The following is a 22343-nucleotide window of genomic DNA, read 5'->3' on the forward strand; positions in this document are numbered from 1 at the left end:
AGTCCATGGTCTTCAGTACTAGTATTACTAGTACTACTAGTATTGCTAGTCCTACAGGAACATTTACCACTAATTAATTGCCCCTCTTTTACTTACATTTCCAAGGCACTCTGATAACTCTGATTATCTGTTAAATAACCCAGGGAAATTTCTTTAAAAGCAAAAATTGTGTGCTAATATTCCTTGTTATTTGGGTATAGTTTTGGTTCATTTTATTGATTGTACTTTTATTGGTCAATGACTAAATTGAAGTTCAAACTATGGGTAGCAAATTAATTCAATAATAAACTTTTACTTGTACAAATGCGTAACACTGTGTATTTCTACTTAAATTTTGAAAACTTTATGGAGACATTTTTTCCCTCTAGCAGTTAGAACCATTTGCTTTACTTGGGGTGCAAAGTGTCAAGGCAATAGTAATGAATGCTTTAAAAATCATATTCAGGTCCTTCATCTCTGTGTCTTGCAATGTTCAGCTTTACAGTAATTGTAATTTGGTTTGAAACCCGTTGCTCTACCCCAATAAAAGATCCAGTTGGTGATATTCACTATTCCATTCAAGAGAGGCTGGTGGAATTTACAACTGTGATTTTCAATCATAATCATCAGTCATCAACCTCTCGTTAGCTAATAAAAGAATAGTTAATGTTTCACTAAACACCGCGAGCGAGCCTAACGCCACATACCAAAAGCGGCGCAACTACCGACTTTGGAACAACCCCCTCCTGCTCCTTGGGGGACCGTGGTGGTCTTAAGACAGTTGCGTCTTACGTCATTAACGAGACTGGCCGCGACGTCTTTACAGGCTCCGCCCCTCTCACCGACGCTCCCGCTGGCGTGGGAACGGAGGGGCGGGGCGAAGGAACGGCACCCGGAACGAGGCCTTCTCTGCCCCGCCCCTCACCGGAACGAGCCGGAGAACGTCTCAGCGACGGGTAGTGTACCGTTTTGGGGCTCGTTCACACGCAGGAGGCGGAAGACCGGCTGGGCGGTGAGTCCTTAAGTGCTCCAGAGGCGGAGGGTCCGGGGCTCGGCCGGCTGCTGCTGCTCCTGCTCCTCCTGGGGCCGGACGACTAAATCCGCAGAGCGGGGCTGTCGTTCGTGCTGTTTGCTTGCGGCTGAGGACCTGCCCAGGCGAGCGGGGTCCGGGGCCTGCCTAGGGCAGGCGGCCACAGCCTCTTGGAAAACCGGGAGAGAAGGGGTTGCCGTCGTTGTTTGACAGCTGGTGCCTTTATGAGGTGGCCCGGGGAGCCCGGCGCCTGCTTGGCCGGTCGGTGGGGGTGAGGAGAGGAGAGGGGGGAGGCTTTGGTCTCCGATGCCTCGGCAGGGTCCGGTGGGAAAGGATGGAAGAAGGCGTTATGTATCCGCCGGGGTGCCTTTCTTCTCTTGACGCCCCCCCCGCCCCCCCCTTCTCCCTCCACCACCACCCGGGAGAATGGCAGAAGAGTAGGGGAGGGTGTGGAGATTGAGGCCATCTCCTTCTTCATCCCGGGCTCTTGAGTATCCACGTCGGTCCTTACAAACGAGAAGGTGCGCAGATTCACACAACAACGTCGGGCACGCCCAACTCGGGCTTCTCCAAGAAAGAGCTCTTTTGTTCGCTGCGCCCGGGAATGAACAGCTGCGAGTCCGTCGCCGTCTTCTTTTTTCTTCTTTAGCCCTTTTCCGACTTTCCTTCAAGGCGCGAGGTAGAAATGATTCCGTCGAAGGTTTCCTTTTATGGGGCATTCAAAAGGAATTAAGGAAACGGAGTAAGCAGGAGCGCAGCCCTCTTCTGCTGTATTAACCTCTAGAATAGATACCGAGACCAAAAAATAAAATAAAATAATGCCCTGTGAGGAAAACTTGTGCCTTAAAAATGGAGGCACCCTTGTCTTTGTGGAAAAGGGGTGTTGTACCGTCCTGATTTGTTTGTAAGGATAAACAGGGTGGATTTTTGTTTTTGTTTTAGAAGTGCGGCAGTCTTGTAGGTACAGGAAATATATTTTTAAAAAGCTTTTTTCTCTGTTGAAAGTTAAGTAGGCCCGATGAATCTGAAAGCTAGAGACAACACAGAGTCAGAACTGCAGCTAGTTTGGACAGCAAATGTTTCTAATCTAAACGACAAAACGGGACACCACTATGCTTCTCCTTGTTCAGTAAATCAGGAAGCAGTTCATCCTTGGGCTGGTATCTGAGGGAACCCTACAAAATCTTGAAAAAAAAAAATTACATGTCAAAACCTCTAGCAATGAAAGAATACAGTGGATTTTATTTAGTGTGCCTAGCTCTGGATGTTAGTGGAAATGGAAGAACGAATAGCAAATTCATTATCAGATATGAATGTGTCATACAATAATGCTTTGACTTTAGCTGAGTCATAATGGTCAACAGTTCTTTGAAAATCAAATTTGGAATAGTTCTTAATTCAAGTAGAGTATTATAGGCTAAGGACTACTGTGTAAGCTAAGAAACTTGGAATTAGTGTTTTCATTGGGGGGGATGTGAAGGAACCATGTTTTATTTTGAAATACTGTCTGCTATTTCAGCTCTTCTATGTTTTCTTCCACAATAAGGTTCCCCCCCACCCCCAGGAAGTTCTTTTCTGAAATCATAGGATAAAATAAAACCCCCAAATCATACTCAGGTAGAGTGTGAGTCTTAGTGATTTTATGAACATGTCCATATAATATTCTGGGAAGAAGTACTAAAATAGTTTGAAATTGCTTTTTTCTGAGATATTTTTTTCATTTCCCCATCTGCATTTCCAAGTCCAGAGGTGCTGCCACCTGCTGCATGTAGAAATGCATGATGTTTTTAAAACAAAACATGAACAATACAAACGTATACATATTGAGAAATAGTCCTTGAAACCACTCTTTGAGATCTGTAGTAATTATTTCTAAGTAGGTTTATGTACAATTGCCTCAATTCTGATTAATAATATTTTAAATCACAACTTTTTTAAAAAACCCTATTTTCCAGATTAATTGCCATTCATATGATACCTAGGGGTTTCCTCTTGAATCTGTCATATGATATTTTCTGTTAGGTTAGCTAGGACAATGAAGAAATATATTGGTGGTGGCTGCTGGTTAAGTAGCTACAGGAAGTCCTTGATTTATGACCACAGTTAAGCCCAACGTTTCTGTTAAGTGAGTTTTTCCCCATTTTACAACCTTTCTTGCCACAGTTGTTAAGTGAATCACTGGAACTGGTAACCTGTTTTTTAAATGAATCTAGCTTCTTCATTGCTTGTCAGAAGGCTGCAAAAGGTGATCACATGTCCTTATGGCATAGCAACGGTCATAAATATGAAACAGTTGCCAAACATCTGAGTTTGGATAACATGATCATGGGGAAGCTGCAATGGTCATAACTGAAAAATGGTCATGTCACATTTTTCAATGCCATTATAACTTTGAATAGTCAAACAAACTTTTGTAAGTTAAGGACTACTTGTATTACCACAGTGAAAAACATGTTGATGAATAACTAGACATGAAGCATAGAAGTGTTGTACTTTCAGATCATAGTTGATCAGAAGTAAATAATTTAAAAATATATTTCACACCTAATTTGCATTTCTTTTCTGGAAGCTGTTTTACAAGATTTTAAAGTATGTTTTTATTTTATTTAAAATACATTACGGTTCTGATTCAGAGAACTTCTGTAAATGCTGACAGGTAAATTATTGTGTACAGGAAGTCATGGATGAACAGAGCATTGACAATTCTTTTTATTGAGTTGAAGAGAGATAGGTGTCTGGAATCTGTTGTTCCTAAATTAAGTGTAAATGTCCTCCCTTCCCAAAAGAACATCAGTGAATAAATGTGCAAGGTTTTCTGAGAAGCTTTTCTTGTCTATTCTAGTTTAGAAAACTGTCAAATGTTGTAATATAACTTATAGCAATGAATATTTGAGAGTATTTAATTTTCTTATTATGAAGTTATATTGTCTGAATTAAAATTCAGTATTCAATAATTTCCAGTCTCAATAGGCAGATGGTTTATTTCTGTTTTCAGCAGTAGCATTTGTATCTTTGAGTACAGAATAAGCTGTTTGCAGTCACTGAAATGTAACTAATATGTACATAATTATGCTACATTGTTTGTTTTTCAGATATTCAGGGACTTGCATATTAAAGAATTGATATTTTTATAGCACTTTATCTAAATTTTCAATATTCATTTTTAGAGAAACAGTTTAGCCAGCACCTTTATTTAGGCTTTTTTTTTAAAGTGTCTATATATATCAATTCCCCTAGAGCTTCAAATCAGAAATATTGCTTGATGGAAATAAAATATAATATTGATGTAGATGTAGATGTTTGACGGTTTGATCTAGTAGTTAAAGTTCCAGATCAGAAACCTATAATTTCTAGTCTTACCTTAGGCAAGAAACACAGGTGGGTGATTTTCGGCCAGTCAATCTCTTTTCAGTCCATGATATCATGCTTAGGCAACAAGCCCTATGGTCAATCCCTGTCCCAACCAAAGGATTGACGGAAGAAAATTGAAAAAAAAGGAAAAAGTAGTTTTTTGATATTGAACCCAAACACATGTAGTTTTTTTTTTAATGATTTATTATAAGATTATGTTCTAATAATCTAAGTTCGAATAAAATATACAAATAGACCCTCAATTGAACAGACATAAATTTTGTAGACTTCAAATAAAGTGGGCAGTTTTTGGTTTTAGACATCATCCACCAAAGGTAGTCCTTGACTTATGACCACAATTGAGCCCAACATTTCTGTTCCTAAGCAAGACAGCTGTTAAGTGAATTTTGCCCCATTTTATGACTTTTCTTGCCATAGTTACAGGAGTCACTGCAGTTGTTAAGTTAATAACATGGTTGTTTAGTGAATCTGGCTTCCTTATTGACTTTGCTTGTCAGAAGGTAGCAATAGGGTATCACATGACCATGGGGATGCTGCAATGGTCGTAATGCGAGAAACAATCATAAATCACCTTTTTCAGTACCGTTGTGACTTTGGAAGAAAATCACTAAATGAATTATTGTAAGTCAAGGGCTACCTGTATTTTTCACGAAGTAATCCAGATGATTTGTCATTTGGATCAATTTACATAACTTACAATTTACATTTTGAAATTGTTTTTAAATATTGATGGCTTGTGATACTGCCTGATAAATCATTTATATATAATACATCTTCAGTGTCTGTGATTCTGAAAGTTGTTGCTGTCAAAATAGATTAAATCTATTCTAAATGTGTAGTTGGCAAAGTTTAGAGTAATGTGTAATAGCTTTGCTATCTCATTTCATATATTAGATCTGAATATTTCTTAATCATGAAAGCAGTCAAAGTAGCAATACCAATAGCACATATATATTGCTCCATAGCGCTTTACAGCATGCTCTGAATGGTTTATAGAGTCAGCATATTTTCCCCAACAATCTGGGTCCTCATTTTACTATCCTTGGAAGGATGGAAGGCTGAGTCAACCTTCAGCTGGTCAGGATTGAACTTTTCCTACCTTTGGACAGAGACAGACTGCAACACTGAAATCCTTCAGAGTGACTATTGCCCATGTGATAGGTCATTTTAGGAGAATTGCTAAATGGGTTGTGAAAAGCTGAAACTTGCCAGTAGGTATCCTTGACTTGGTAGAATTTCATATATTTGTGTGGTGAATTATACTCATAGAGAATTGATAATTACAATGTTTACCTCACAGAATCTGGTGCAAACTTGGGGCTCAAGTGAATAAATGCCTTACATGTTGAAAGTTACCTCTGCTAGAGGTTTTTTTTTTCAGATTGCTTCTCTATTTTTACCAATTTTGGTTTTGATATTTTTCTGTTTAAATTTTGAGGAAAACAGCAGCTGTTAATGAACAAGTGGCAAACCCTGATGCAATGTGAAGTCTGAATTAATCTGGTAAATAAGAAGATAATAATTTAAAATAAATTAATAAAACATGAAATAATAAAAATAAAATAATAAAATGATTATCAAAAGTAGAATTAAAATTCAACCATCAGTTTTAAATCTGTTGCACGAAGTAACTGGTTACCAAAGAGGTAAATGGTATTTGGAGTGTTTTCTGTTTCAAGTCATTAATATGATCTTTGTTGTTGATATAAACATTGGTGATTGGGTTGTTTGCTATAGTTGGAATTCTAGTTGTGCTAGCCGACTTTCCAAACATGCTTTGGCAACTGGAGTCAGCTGATTGTAATATGTACAATAACATCAGGTGGCCTGAACCTTCTAAGAGCAGTGTACATCTCACCAGAACTGTGTGTATTTTTAGGTTTCTTGGTTGGTAACAGGCAAGCACACGTACTTCAACGTATCTGATGAACTGAACCTATTTGCTGACATTGCCTAACCAGAAATGAACAGCTGTTTTTCACAATTTGATCATTAATGAAGCACAGTATATCAAAGGTTATTATTCTGTTATTATGATTGTGCACTTTAATTGCAGTAAGCGAAACTTGGTTCTTGCAAGCAAGTATGCGGTGACAGTGTAATTAAATATACATTGCTGAATAACAAGTCAGCTCCTTATGCACACATTCTACTCCCTGTATTTCCCATGTTTATTTTGTAATTTTACCCAATAGACAGAGATAGTTTGTGTCTCAAATCAATAATTATTTATATGCAAAAGTACAGTTGAACTGTATTAAAAGTTGATATTGTTGGCTGGAAGAAATCACAGAAATATTTAACAATCTTTGGAAGAAAATATTTCAAAATCATGCTCATGGATTTGGCTCCAGTTCATTTGAACGATTTTTCAATTTTAAACCCAGCAGTGATTTAGTCTATAATCATCCATTAATAGTGAGAGAGCCAAAAGTATTTTCTAAAATAATAAGTCCCTCAAGTGCATTGCTAAAGTTTTAAAAGTTTATTGCAGCTGATAACAATATAGATACTAGTTGAAACAAAATTGTAAAGAGCATATGGTAGAAATCCTCAGATGAAATAAATGACATACCTTGCAAAAGATTTAAGCATCTCAGTATTTTTCCCCCTTGCTTTTCTTGGGTATGACAGAGATATTTTGGCTAATCTCACTAAGGTTGTCTTTTGGAAGATTTATTAAAATATGTTGGTTATATCGAAATACTCTTTCAACAATATCTCTGTAGATGGAAATGTTCTCTCATTAAACTTGCATTGAAAATGGGAGGTTGGATTTACGGGCTTTAGAAACTTGAGATGAAAGAACCCTTGCTATATTTCATTTACAGCTTCCAAGAACTGAAAGATGGTATTGTTGCAATTTAAGACACTAGTGTTTACAAAACAGCAGCGGATGATTTATTTCATTTTCAATACTTTTTTCTTGCATTTTTGTTCTGTTTGTTAGTATTTTTTTAAAATGCAGATTTAATTGGAAACTAATAAAATAAGTAAAGGTGACACATTTACAGGAACTCTGGTCAAGTGCTTACCCACCAAAGTGAAGGGATATTAGTACATCTTAATTATCAATTAAGGGAAAATTCTGTACCTGGACTTCATTATCCATAGCTTTGTATTCTGGGATTTCAGATATCTACCACTGATGAAATAAAGTTTTATCTGTGGTAAATCTTTTGCCTGTCTGCAGTTTTTGGCACTCAGTTCTGAACCCCGTCATTATGTACATGTGCAAAAGGGTACAGATTTGGCTTCTGTTCCCCAATTTCCCAGTGTTCTACACTGTTTTGACCTTACATGGTCATTCTCTTCCTGCACATACTTCTTCCATAATGAAAGTGAGCAAGCGTATAACAGAGAACTTTGCAGAGAGATATGGCAAATGTTCATGCAAGCTTTGCCTTTGAGAAAAAAGGTAACATTCTGCAGATGGGAAGTGCCATAGAGGATAAAGTGTTTTTCTTTGACCCCTTAATGGATGACAGCATCAAGGCAGAAGTTGCTTTTCAACTCTGTAAGGACAGGTTCTGAAAAGCAAGATCTGGCAAAGCGTAATTATCTGCTACTTTTGAATATAATCACACCCACCACAACTAAAGTTCCATCAGGAAACAATACTGACAGTTCAGAGCAGGAGCAAGTGGACGAGTTCTCCCCTTCTTCAATATTTTGATTCAATAATTTTATAGACTATTCTTATTTCAACTTTTTCCTTATATTTTTCATGATTTGGGGGGGGGGTAATTTTTGGGGTCATTTTCCAGGTCTCACTCCCAAGTCTCATAGGCCTGTTGATTCATAAGTGGTATCATTAACCATGATTATATGCTGGGCTGTAACTATTATGAATAAAAAGGTCCAACTGTATTGCAATTATATGATAATTGAATGCTACTTATGGGACACTGTAGTCTTTTGTAGTTCAACTGAATATCAGAGGACAGCCTCTTTGGCTCCAAGAACTGGATTAATGCTAAGATTATGAAGAATTAAATAGTAAACCATGAAAGGTTGTAAAGTATTAACAAAGCTCTGCATTCTTTGCCAGTATTTGGTGTTCTGGTGTATGCTACTGAACACTCGGTTGACAAGAGTGTCCTATGAAAGTGTGCAACATCACATTAACATTAGTTACAATGTCATAATGTCATAATCTAACTACAGAATTACTACAAATCTATAAATATTCCTATATCTGACTATTTTGTGTGTGTGTGAGAGAGAGAGAGAGAAAAAAATGCAAAATTTTTGTCAGATTATTTCCCCAGACTTTTTAAAATCAAATATGCACCTGTTGCAATAGCCAAGAAAGTAACATCTTCTGATCTTCATGTAGTATTGTGAGCATGTTACTAATGCATCTGGAAATCTTTTGGATAAAAATGCTTGAGAAGGGAAGGCTGATTTGGGGGATATATCGGCTTTTCTTTCATCTACTTCCTGCTCTAAAGTTCCCTATCACAAAATGCTTTCTAACTGGACATTTGTTACCAGTTCTTGAATACAAGTGTTTATCAAGTATTGATAAATTTGATAATATTAATTAGAATGTGGCCTCATTATTTTGTGCTTTATTTGATTTATATCTCAATTCCCTATTGAAACATTCTTAAGTTTAATATTTTTAAAATAAAGATTAGAAATTAGAAAATTTAAAAAATGCTAAAGTTAATTAATGACTTGACAAAGATATGTTTTTTTCCAATTCCTAAAGGCAGAGATAGTCAGGAGCCAAATAAAATTACTGAGGGCATGCATTCCATAGCTTGGGACTGACATAGGATTTAATTTTATATTGTCCTTTCCAGAGTAACCAGAGCAAATTGCACATGAAATAGAGGTGTGGAGGAGGAGGGGAGAAATGCTAGACTTAGAGAAATCAGGACAGTGACATAATGATTAATAATAAGTAACAATTAAAAAGAAAAGTTATTTTATATATCATGCATCAGCATAACAACAGAGAGGCGCTATTGCATTATCCTATACGTTCCAAAGTGAAGAGCAGTTTCAGTTGTTCATTGAAAAAGAATAATGATCTTGGATGAGAATTCTATAATTGCTACAACTAGTACTGGGAAAACCCTATTTTTGACCTCTGCACAATAAGCTGAACCAGCCAATGGGATCATGTTCCAAGCCTTTGAAATTTGATCTAAATACATCAGTCATATGACATTACTTGAAGCATATATAACCTAGGGCTATATAGACCAATGTTATAACAACTTTAATTGGGTCTGGTCTGGTGGCTCAAGGACAACCAATGTATTGTTTATAGGAAAAGTGCTTTATGGTCCCATATAACTGTCCCACATAACAAAGAGACAACTTTGTTCTGAATCAACAGTCATCCTACATGGAGTATATAGTGCTATGCAATAAAAAGATGATTAGAGTGCTCCCTGGTTGACTACAGACTGAATTCCCAGGTTTCTTTCTGCTGCACCTTTGTGTTATCTGACTTTGGCTTTAGTTTATTTCTGCTTATGGATCCACCAGAGACTCAAGTGCCTGTACAATCTTTCCTGATTCAATCCAAAAGGAGAAATAGAAACTGAAATCTTCAGATAAACATCGTGCAGATGAAGAAATTCTGCATGTAGATATCTCATGGTTATTGGGTCTACAGGCTGCTTGCCGAGAGTTTCAGAAGTTTCAGTCACATTTCTCTCATAGTAATCATTCAAGGCAGCAGAGCTCTGTATTATATTCCCACCATGCTTATAATTGGACAGCACTTTCCCCAATTAAAAAATATTTGAAATATTTGCAACTGCCATTGGTTGCCCCAAATTTCAAAATCCAGAGGATTATCACTTCTTACGTTGCAGTGGGCCTAATTTTTCACAAAGGGTTACTGACTCTCCATGGACCCATTCAAGCTGTCCATGTTGAATTTTAGAAATCAAAATACAGGTAACTAACCCTCAGAAGTGTCTTGTGTACTTCTAGTCAAAACAGCTGAAACTGATTTTATACCTTCTGATCAAATGGCACCCCCTTCCAATCAAAAATATCTCGCAAGAACTGTGTCTAAGAGCTGATGTGAGCAATGTGAGACATTTCCTCATGGCTAGTCTTGAACAGATCAGATCCACACAACTTCCCCCCTCGAAAGCCCTGTAATGATGGTGAAGAAGTGAGCTGTTTTTAAAAAACCATCTACCACAACTGCTATTCCACACTAAAGGTTTGAGCGTGCACGATGGTATATGCCTAATTTAATTCACTACAAAATATGCAGCATTTATACTCTTATCAGCTCTCGGATTGTAACAATACACCAGATAGTACTGATCAGGGTCTCTGAATGATTAATCACAGAGACTGGAAAACCCCACATAGCATCTAGGAATTCCTTAGATTCTGTCAGTCTCTTGAGCCCTTTCTCTTGCTGAGAAACTCATTGCCAGCTCAAATTTTGCCAGCTCATTGCCAATCTGTTCTATTTCCAGAAAGCAGATTGAGTATGCTCAGTAATATATGTTAAGAGATTGGATCATTTGTGAATAAATTTGCAATTATTTGTATGGTGGATTTCTGTTGCATGGGCAGACAAATCTGAGTTGTGTATATAGCCCATATATGTTTCATTGTCTCACTTTTCTCTAGTTTATCAAGAGAAAATTCCTTTGTAAACAAATAACTTCTTTTGCTTTGAAGTTCAAATTAGTATTCAGATGATTGTGACTGGGCAGTTTTTCCTCCGATCATCACAGTGTATTTCAAAGAATAAAACTGTACTAAAACAGGTGACATTTTATTGAACTTAATTTGTTTTTGTTGCAGGAGGAAAAAGACCCACAACAGCTGAAAATCTATTCTGGCAATAAGGTAATACAGCAAGAAGATTAAAAACATATGGAGAGGAAGAAAGTAGTAGAGAAGCACTGAATAGAAACATTACATGGGGAGGAATTATTTAAAATGTTATGTTAGATTACAGTTTTAATCATACATTTGTGTTGTTTACTTGGTTGTGGTTTAATAAATTAAGAGAGAAAAGAATTTACTTCAATCTTTATAATTTAAAAAATTAAGGGGAATTTTTGTTCATCTAGTGGTATTCCAGACGTTGCTTTATGGGTTTTTTTAAAGAACTTATCCATATGATTCTGTATCCTTGTAGTGTTTTAGCTGTGCCGCCATCTAAATATAATAAGAATGGAGATTATACAAAATAACTTCACTGCTGTATTGTTTCTTGGAAAGTTGTAATCTGGTAAGTTGATTATTTCTCCTCTTTTTGTGCCTTTATCTTTTAGTTTATTTTCTATTGAGTAAATTTTACGCCAACTGATAGGTTCATTTCTAGCACCATATTTTTTAAAAGGGTTCAGACAAATTCCAACCCATTCTGAAAATAACAGAATGATCATGGAATTTGAAAATACAAACACCTATGCAAAAAGGTGAAAGTTTAATAATGTCAAAAGTGTCAGGGATAAGGATGCATTATAATAATTGCATTATTTCAGTATCTGATAGCCAAATGATAGCCAAAATCTATTATCTGTCATACCAGAGAGTAAAATTTTAAATAATGGCTTAAATTTACTAAAAAGCAAGTGAAGGTTAAGACTAAATATATTTAAATTATTTATTTAGAGAACAATCCTTCTTTATTTGATCTGTTTAAAGCTGGAAAGCCTTCTGTTGTAGATCCATCCATCCACCCAATTTATATGGCCACCTATCTCAGTGAAATGATTCTGAGCAGCAACCCATCACCTGAGAAAAATTATAATTAATAGATGTTAACATAACCAGTAAATGGGCTCTTAACATGCTCGGGATGGGTGGGTGCTGACCCAAGCACATAACCAGTCTTCAAGGATAGATTATCTGTGTAATAGCTAAATTAATAGATGCTTATTGATATGTTTCATATGTTTAGTATTTCAGCTCCTCCTATTAATTAAGAGTACAGTTGGTACAATTTATTCTTTTTTGCTGTGAGCTATCTGTTTTAGAGTAAGATGGAAGTTTATAAATTTTATTCACATGTGAAATATGAATCAGCATCAACTAGGCATTGTAATGTTGCAATAATATGTAGGAGTTTTCTAGAAATATATGTTTCATTGACTAATGTTTTTTTCTCTTTCAGGACTTCTTATGACTTCGGACTTTTCAGAGGACAGATTCAAGTATGTATACATATATAACATTTGGTTTCTATAAAAAATACTTAAATATGGAAAAAAACCTTTGGAATATTGTATTATATTGTATTTATCCATATAATGCAGAATGCCAGAAAGTAGTGTCTAATTCTTGGTAATTTAATTCATATCTGATGTTAGTATTCAAAGTAAGTTCAAATTTTTTTCCCATAAAGCATACATTCGAAACATCATTTATAATTATGGCTTACTCTTACTCTCCAAATTTGAATTGTCTTGCTCAAGTAAGAGTTGTTGCAATATTGGAGATGTGGGTAAGATTTTTTTAAGGTATTATTTGGTTCCTTAGTTATTTAGATGTTAATTTGCTTTTAAATGAGTTTTATTAGGGAGTTTCCAACACATGCAATGTGAATATTCTCCTCCCATTCTAACCTTTTCCTCTTTAGAATCAGGATTTCTATATATTTTTAGGGTATGTAGCATATTGGAGCTCAATGGAAAAAGTGTTAGTTAATTAGACAAACTTAAGGAAGCCATTTCTTATATAGACATAGGATCACACTGTTCATCACTGACAATAATTTATTGCAATTTTAGATATTGCTGATGCACTTGGACCACATCATAAAATTGAATTATGTTTAAAGAAATAAAGGAAGGATATTGCTAAAATAGTTTTTAAAATAGTAGAAGATTTTGGTAAGATAGTTGTTATTTGTAAGAACACAAAAGAGTTGGAATATCCTACATAAACAAATTAGTGAATTTTAAGGTATATTAAAGTTGTTTTTTATGATCTTAACATGAAAATAAGGTAACAGAAGCTTTTAATTCATGTTTATTAGGCATTCCAAAGGATATGTAAAAATGACTGTAAACCTCACTATGTTAAAAGTGGGTGAAGAGTCTTAAGTTAAACTTAAACTAGCCTGTTCAGTCTGATATACATAAATTTATTTATATGGTATAATGAAAATACTGAGTAATATTAAATAGTTAGATTTGACATATTTAAAATGGATGTTAAAATGGGTTGATTTTTTTTTATATGAAATCTTTTTATTTTCCTTTTTTGGTTGCAAATGAGCGTCAGCTCACAAAAACTTATTCCTTTTAATAAAATCTGTTAGTTTGAAAAGGTGCTATCAGACTTCTTTTTGAATGTTAATAGTCATCTATATAGTAAATGAAGGAGCTAAAAAACATTTTGTACTTGAACATTTTGTTCATGTTTTAGATTCTATTGTATAATCAGGAAGTTTAAACTGATTTATCAATACGTTTTTAAAGATTTTTTTTTAATTTATAAGGCTGCCCTTATAACTAGTGGCCTTATTCAGATATATTGTGAGGCCATAATATGTGGGTTCATATATCCTGCCAAAAACAAAAACTTTATCCTTTAGCACTATGAATTAAGCCTGGATGCTGGTAGGCAAAGGCACAATTCCCCCCCCCCCCATTTTCCTCCCCAAAAACTAAGGCCGATCACATAGTTTCGTAGTGAAATATGGGTATAAAGCTAATACAGAAATAAGACAAAGAGCTGTTTGTTAAAACTTACCGAAAGTGGTAATATGTCCACTCTAAATCCTCATTATTTGTAGAATTTCAGAATTCTGGAGGCCATTTTTTTCAACTATGGGTATTTTATTGTGATCTCGGTATAATGACATCATATTATAGTTATATATGCCATCAATTTTTAGAGTTTGGAGGAACAGTTCTGAGAGGAAATAAGTGTTTTAAGCCCTGCATGTATTTGCCATGCTTTGGAGTAAAGGTCCCAAATTACACCACTGATTTTTTTCCTCATATTTTTCTATTAAAATCAGTGATGGGATTCAATTTTTTTTACTATCGGTTCAGTTGGCGTGGCTTGGTGGGTGTGGCAGGGGAAGGACACTGTAAAATCTCCAGTCAGAGGTGGTACTTGCTGGTTCTCCGAACTAGTCAAAATTTCCACTGTTGGTTCTCTAGAACTGGTCAGAACCTGCTGAATACCACCTCTGATTAAAATCCAGTGGCATTATCTGGGGGCTGCATATAGCATGAACTACCAGTTGCCAACTTATTTTGTTTTCTTGAAAATGTAATTTTCTGTAATCATATTAGTTTCAATCATGTTACAAATTTTGTTAAAAGTATATAAATGATAGTAAAAAAAAAATTCCAAACAGTCCAATTCAAATAAAATGAAATATAAAAATGGAAACAAATTAACAAAATAGATGCAAAGACAAAGACAGATTCCAAGCTTGGGGGATATAATTTAGCAGCACAGTAATATCTTTTAAACTTAATTTTCTACCAAGAACCAGATTAATAATATCCAATCAAGGCAAATTTACCATGAACATGATCAAAGCATGTGTACTGTTGTATCTTTGAAATATAACTATAATCTCTGTGTAAATGTATAACAAAGAAAAGACATGTCTTTGAAATTAGTTGGTGAATGATCAAAATTTCTTTTGGTGATAGGTGCCACCAGAAAAAAACTACCATTATATTTACAGTGTCAGTAGGGATTGAGCTTTCTTCTATGCCAGCTATGAGCTCATCTGAAGAAAAGTAAGTTCAAACATATATTAATTTTATTTTCAGATAAGATTGGTCTTCAAGCTGGTGATTATTTTGAAATTAGATGTAACAATGTACTAATGCAATAATATAATAATACAATGCAAACTTAATAATAAAACAACATGCACTTGTCTTTAATACTGTTCAGATAAAATTTGACAGTATGTAAAATGATGTTGTAGGCTGTATTCTCTTTCTGTGCTGTAATACATTTTGTAGGTGATTGAAGAGAACAAGTTTAGTGTAATAATTGATGGGAGGTATTGGGTAAAGCACCAGACTAGAAACTGGAAACAGTGAGTTCTCCTGGCTTAGAAATGAAGCCAGCTGGATGACTTAAAGCTAGTCAGTCTGTCACCCTTAAGAAGAAGGCAGTAAAAACCTCTTCTAAAAATCTGGCCTAGAAAACTGCAGTGACTTGTTCATAAAGTTGCCAGGAGTCAACACTGACTCAAAGCTCCCAAGAAAAAAAAACCCTGAAAAACCCTGAAATATTTAACATATTTATATAGTTTACAATAGTATTACATTCATCCATGAATTTTGAGTAAGTCATAAGCCCAATAGATTTCTACATTTTACCACCAGATGAAAAATGAGAAGTTGAAAAATTTCTACAATGTGATTCTAAATAGTTACAAAGTTTTTACATTATTGCTATAAATTGGAAGAAGTTTGAATAGCACCTTTTCCAACTAACGGCTTTTATTGTTTACTTCATCAGTGCCATACCGTGGCTATACTGATGTAGGATTTAAATTGGGTTGAGGCAGGGGAGAAGGGAAACGAAAACAAATTGGTTATGCAAATGCAGGCTACATGTGAGGCAGATTAAAAAGTATCTTATCAATTGAAAAGTGTAATATTTGTTAGAATCTCATTGTGTTTGTTGAGATCTGTGATTGTCTGAATTTTTTTAATATATGCAAGTTCATCTCTTGCTCAAAGGTGCGGGTGAAATTTCATTTTTCCAAAAGAGTCAGTTTGAGGTCTGCCATACAGCATCCTGAGAGGTGTTTGGCTACCATAGCTATTGCCCTATAGTGTTCTGTCAATATAGAAGTTTCCCAACTTAATATGTATAAAAAATGAGCATGTAAAGACTCTAGTAAAAACTATTAATTTTGACAATTTAAAGACCTTTCTCTATTGTGAACTCCAACTTGCTTACTTTCCCAGATTAGTACATTTGGCACCAAAATTGTACTCTGCCTTTCTTTTCTTCTTGGCTTTACTCTTTTGTTACCTCGTTTAATATTGCTTTCATTGCATTGGATAGTTTAATTTTCTGCATACAATTGTAAATTTCTTTTTTGAGGAAATAGAAGTATGCATTTAATTTTTAAAACAAGATGTATTCAAAATGTTCTAATTTTGAACATGTTCGCTCTTGTTTTAGTTCCTTGCAGAAATAATTTGTTCTAACTTACAGTCAAAAGCCTTGATATCTTCTCTGGCTTTCTACATCTAGAACTGAACCTGCCACCATGGAAGATCTTCAGCATTTACATTGTGTCAATTGTATTAGTCGGCGTTGTATGACCAGAACCGAAGCTGGGATTTCCTGTGACTTAATTGGCTGCCCTATGGTTTGTGGAGCAGTATTTCATTTATGTAAAGCTGAGGAGCATCGCCTTTTATGTCCACTTGAACGAGTGCCTTGTCTCAACAGTGGCTTTGGCTGCCCATTTACCGTAACCCGAAACAAAATTGCTGAACATCTAGAAACCTGTCCTGCAAGTGTTGTATGCTGCACTATGGAATGGAATAGATGGCCAGTCAGTTATGCAGATCGAAAATCTTATGAGAATCTAAGTAAAGATGTTGATGAAATTGAACAGTTGGATATGGCTCTTGCCCTTCAAGATCAACGGATGCTTCTTGAATCTCTCAAAGTTGCAACTATGACATCAAAAACTCCTGACCCCATATTAAAACCTAGAGAACAATCTTCTGTTGTAAGTGCCCCAGATGCTACAGTTGCAAATGGGTTATTGCCTGTTGATGAGGAATCATTTGGTGCACTTTATCAAGCCACTGTGGAAACCACCAAAAGCTTAGCTACAGCTCTAGATATTCTAAATACTGCTACCAGCTTGTTAAGTTCAAAACTCAGTATCTTACCATGTAAAAGAAATACAGATTGCTATGTAAAAGAACACAGCAGCATGCAAACCATGGTAGAACATGATTCTGTAGAGGAAAATAACATGGGAGCAGTTGGTGGCATTAAGTTGGATATTTTGAATCAAAATGGACAATTAGAACAAAACGGGTCAAGTGACATTTGTTATGATACTACAAAACACTACAAACTGAATATGAACCTTGATAATATCCCTTTATGTAATGGCTTTCATTTAGATGATTCAAGCACAGAGAAACTGCAACAGAATGAAGAACTAAATAGATGTAATTCCAGCCAGTTTAATGTAGCAAATAGTATTCACAATGCATCTCCCTGTGATAAAGCAGCAAATGTTTGTAACTCAGTTTCTGTAGCACAAGTTAAATATGAAATACCTCTGCACAGCTTGTCTAATGGCACCACTGACCACATATATATGTCACATGACTGTAATGATGAACAACTAGAGAAAGAAATAGAACAAGAAAAACTCAGAAATAATGTGTTTTCTTTCATTCCTCACCATACCTACAATTACTTGGCAAATTACTGCTTATCTGCATCAAAGGAAGACAAAGCAGTAGACACATCCGATTTGGAAATAACAGAAGATCCTATGGACCTTCAGGGAATAGATTTAATCACAGCAGCATTGCTGTTCTGTCTTGGAGATTCTCCTGGTGGCAGGGGAATATCAGATTGTCGTATTATTGATGGATACCATGTTGATTTTGGGACTCAGACCTTTTCTCTCCCGTCCGCAATTCTGGCCACAAATACAATGGTAGGGGAAATTGCTTCAGCATCTGCGTGTGATCATGCAAATCCACAGCTCTCAAATCCAAGCCCTTTTCAGACTCTTGGGCTAGACTTGGTACTAGAATGTGTGACTAGATACCAAACAAAGCGTTCAATGTTTACATTTGTCTGTGGACAACTGTTTAGACGAAATGAATTTTCTTCACATTTTAAGAATGTCCACGGTGATATTCATGCTGGCCTAAATGGCTGGATGGAGCAGCGATGTCCTTTGGCATATTATGGATGTACATATTCTCAACGCAGATTTTGTCCTTCAACACAAGGAGCAAAAATTATTCACGATCGGCATCTTCGGTCCTTTGGGGTTCAGCCTTCTATATCAACTGTGTTATCAGAGCCTGATAAGAGATGCTGCTTAGGGCTGCATAGTGACAATCTGAGTAATCTTCCTTTTGAGGTCCTACAACACATTGCAGGTTTTCTAGATGGTTTCAGTTTATGTCAGCTGTCACAAGTGTCAAGATTAATGAGGGATGTGTGCGGAAGCTTACTTCAGGCACGCGGAATGGTCATCCTGTTGTGGGAAAAGAGGATATATCCAGATGGAAGTTTTTCATGGCAAATAAAAGAAAAGGTTTGTATATTGTGAGAACTTGCTTACCTCTGTTTTGAATTGGAATGATCTTTGCATAAAAATTGAGTCCTTCCAATATTTCTCTCTCAAGTGCTATGTGGGAGGCAGGTATCTAGAGCAGGTATCCAGGGAGCAGTGAGATAGAAACAACTTGGAAAACAGTATAACTAAATATAGTTAATATACTAGTAAATACAAGAAAGAGTTCAACTTTCAGGGGTGGGCATACAGGTCCTACAATATTCACTAGCTGCTTTCTGTATCCAGATTTTCAGTATCAGATGAGCTAAGTTAAGAGAATTAAAGCAACCAAAAATGTGTGTCCTAAAAATGGCAAAACCAAATGGAAATTTGAGATATCAAGTTACTTTTTCAAAGCCTTATCAGCCAATATGCCTGTATCATTTTATAAATGAATACGGATAAATATATGTCATCATATTTCCATATTAGTTTGTAGGGTTTTCTTAATATTTGTACTAAAAATTGTGGCACATTTTTTACATTATCCTTCCCAGGAAAAAGTGTTTGGAGATTTTTTTTAAATGTTATATAATAATAATAACAAAATAATAATAATAATAATAATAATAATAATAATAATAATAATAATAATAATAATAATAATAATAAAAATAAAAATAAATCTTCTATAGTTAACATTTGTGCTATAAATACCAGTTCTACATGACTTACACATGAGTGAGTCTTAATAAATATATCATCATGCTAAGCGAAATTTATTTTTTAGGTATGGCGATTCAGCACAGCTTTCTGTACTGTAAATGAATGGAAATTTGCGGACATTGTAAGCATGGCTGATCATTTGAAGAAATGCAGTTACAATGCTGTAGAAAAACGGGAAGAAGCTGTGCCACTGCCCTGTATGTGTGTCACAAGAGAACTAACAAAAGAAGGACGGTCGTTGCGCTCAGTCTTGAAGCCTGTACTTTAAAGATGAAGAATAATTCTATTTGCACACTCAAGCACCTGAAGTAACCTCTGGATGATCATTTTTGACACTTTATTAATTTACTAAATATGATTTCTGGATAAATTTGTCATAGTGTACATAATGTTTTGAAGTGGCATTTATTTTTTTATAACATGGTCTGGTTAGAATGAACAAAAATTGCCTTAAAAATGGAACTTTCTGGTCAGGGGAGTTCTGTATGACTTTTTATCATTTGAAGGTTTCTTTTCTTTTTCTTTTGGAGTTTCCCTGACTAACTATCCATTTCTTTTTATTGACTTCAAGAGACATGCTCATCAAGCAAGACGTCTTTGTATAATTTTGTCTTTACAAATTTGAATGTAACATTGAATGCTAGTCAAAACTTAGCAGCATATGTTTTGATGAGTCTTTTCATTCTATGGATTGCTGTGTTCATATAAGCTGATACAGTGTTATTTAATGTCATTTCTTGTTAAGATTGCAAAGTGTGATTTTAGTGTTAAATGCAAATGAATAGGGGCATAATCCACAAATATTTGGAGTTAGTATCAAAACTTCTAATTTAATGCAGCAAAATCCTATCAAATGAATCCTGAGATAGAACTTTTTTTTTCCTAATAGTATCTTCTCTTGAAATTCAACACAAATTGCTACTATTAGCAGTTCAATGGAACAAAATTTTATTTTATTTCAGGCTCTAAATACCTAGGCTAGAATTTTAGATCAATATACTTTCTTCCCTTTTTCATTTTTGGTATTAATAAAAGGTAATTTTGAAAAAAAATGTATTGTTTGCTGTAGTTAGCTATACAGGATTCATAATACTTAGATTAATACATTTAAGTTTTATGGTGTTAAGGTACATTCTGTTATGTTAACAAGTCTGGATGTACCATGTGGTTTCAAGGCTATTTTATAGTGTTTAGGACTCATTCTCAGTACACTAAATTCCATTGGAATTTCTGTCCTAGCAAATGTGGTTAGGATAGTGCTCTTGATATGCCATCTTTATAAGATGAGAACTAATTCATTGGATAAAAAGTGTATTTTAAATGTTTATTTCATAATTCCATATTTGCCATAGTCTTCCATAATGAAGAAATTTTGGTGATTGTTTTGTCTACTTACAAAATGCCTTTGTTAATGATATTCAAAAGCTTTAATACCTATACTAGTTTATTGAGCTTGGTGCCACAAATTTTCAAAAACCAAGTTTATTTAAAAATAATATGTTTCAGTTTTAAAGAAGAAAGTATTGGAAAGTTAGCTATATATTGGTAATATGTAATTAAATCATTTAAATATACTTGATTTAAGGCTATGGATTTAAGACCATGTTGACATATAAATTTAATCTGGAAAGTAATTGTATTATCATTAAGCAGTTATATTAAAAAAAAGCTAAGCCTCATTCTCTAGTGCCATATAGCTAGATCATTAAGGAATATATTTTATATAGCCATTTTCTATAATGCCTGGATCTTGGGATCAGTTAATTATTTTCACAATGTTGCCTTTCTCTTTGAAGAACATAGGAGAAAAAGTTTCCTGCAATTAGTGGAATCTTCAGCTGCAAAAACACTTCTAATTTTAGCAGTTTAAAAAGAACGAAAGCTACATCATTATATTAGTTTTGATTACATATTGGATTTTTTGACCAAAGTTATGCCTCCGGGCAGGAAACTTGACCCTGATACATACAGAGATTTCATTTGCAATCTGTGGGCATGTATGCCTGTCTTCAGAAAAAGTACTATCAGCCTAAAACAACCAAGAATATTCATTCCACAGGTGTTGGATGCTATTTATGCATATATTGTTATTCATCAAATATTTTACCAATACATAAACCATTCTACCTTTTCCTCAAGAACAAATGGGCAAAGTACTGTATACGTTAGCCCTTATGTGAGGAGTATACTGTAATTGTAAAGGCTTCATGCAGTATTCAAGAAATCTCTTGGCTTCTAAAGAAGTGTGGATTAATCTATAATGCTTGGTTTTTTTTTTCACATTAAGCAGTTTGAACAGTTCATTCTTAATATTACTTGCATTTCTGCCTTCAAATTCTAATACTGTTTCTTGTTTTATTCCTGGGTTATTAAACATTATTGCTGTAAAGAATATTTTACAGCAAACAGGAATGCAGTTAAAGGATATCAATGTTTTATACTGCTGTGCAGTTTTCCAAAGTAGTAGTTTGTCAGTACTTAATTTCCTCTACAGTAGTATACTTTCCATATTAAACTTACACTGCAACCTTTCCTAGTTTGTTCCATTTGAATTGCCTTTAAAACTTCACATATACAGCTGTTTTTCTTACTGGCAATCCATTACTTTGTTTTAATGTTCACTCAATGTTGTTGTTTTTTTGCAATGTTTAGTATAACTAATAAAAACACTTGACATTTCTTTGTTTAGCACATGATTTTTATTTAAAATTTGAGAAATAACTATCTCCTTAGTAAATCTCCACTCTTAAATAGTTAAGGTGAAAATATGATTTATTCAAATATTTTATTGCTGGAGTTAGCATTTCTCATAGCTTAGTGCAGCAGCCCCCAACCTTTTGGGCACCAGGGACTGGTTCGAAAGAGAGATTTTTCTGCAGACTGGAAGGGCATGGTTTTGCATGCTGCCTGCATCCCATGGATGGAGCTCAGCTTGTTTGCACAGCCTAGTTTCTGGCATGCTGCAGACCTGTGTCAATCCACGGACCAGGGATTGGGAACCCCTGGTTTAGTGTGTCATTAACTGAAAGT

At 35.0% G+C, this 22343-nt stretch overlaps 1 protein-coding gene across 10 annotated transcripts; it reads left to right on the forward strand.

Moving 5' to 3' along the window:
- Positions 1–853: 853 nt before the first annotated feature.
- Positions 854–21992, forward strand: FBXO30 (F-box protein 30). 10 transcript variants are annotated; one of them, XM_087939818.1, is made up of 7 exons: positions 854–991; positions 11177–11221; positions 11517–11609; positions 12498–12537; positions 15001–15090; positions 16502–18626; positions 19378–21992. In XM_087939818.1, the coding sequence occupies exons 6-7, from the start codon at positions 16590–16592 to the stop codon at positions 19579–19581; spliced, it is 2241 nt and encodes a 746-aa protein (XP_087795944.1). In that variant the 5' UTR covers positions 854–991; positions 11177–11221; positions 11517–11609; positions 12498–12537; positions 15001–15090; positions 16502–16589; the 3' UTR covers positions 19582–21992. The 10 variants fall into 10 exon arrangements, with proteins under 10 accessions (XP_087795944.1, XP_026561407.1, XP_087795933.1 ...); XM_026705622.2 differs by having other exon boundaries at positions 16574–18626; XM_087939753.1 differs by lacking the exon at positions 854–991 and adding an exon at positions 1011–1751 and having other exon boundaries at positions 16574–18626.
- Positions 21993–22343: the final 351 nt, after the last annotated feature.

The sequence above is a fragment of the Pseudonaja textilis genome, chromosome 1 (assembly GCF_049901715.1).
Source record: "Pseudonaja textilis isolate UNSWEBS1 chromosome 1, rPseTex1.2, whole genome shotgun sequence".
Taxonomy (NCBI): Eukaryota; Metazoa; Chordata; class Lepidosauria; order Squamata; family Elapidae; genus Pseudonaja; species Pseudonaja textilis.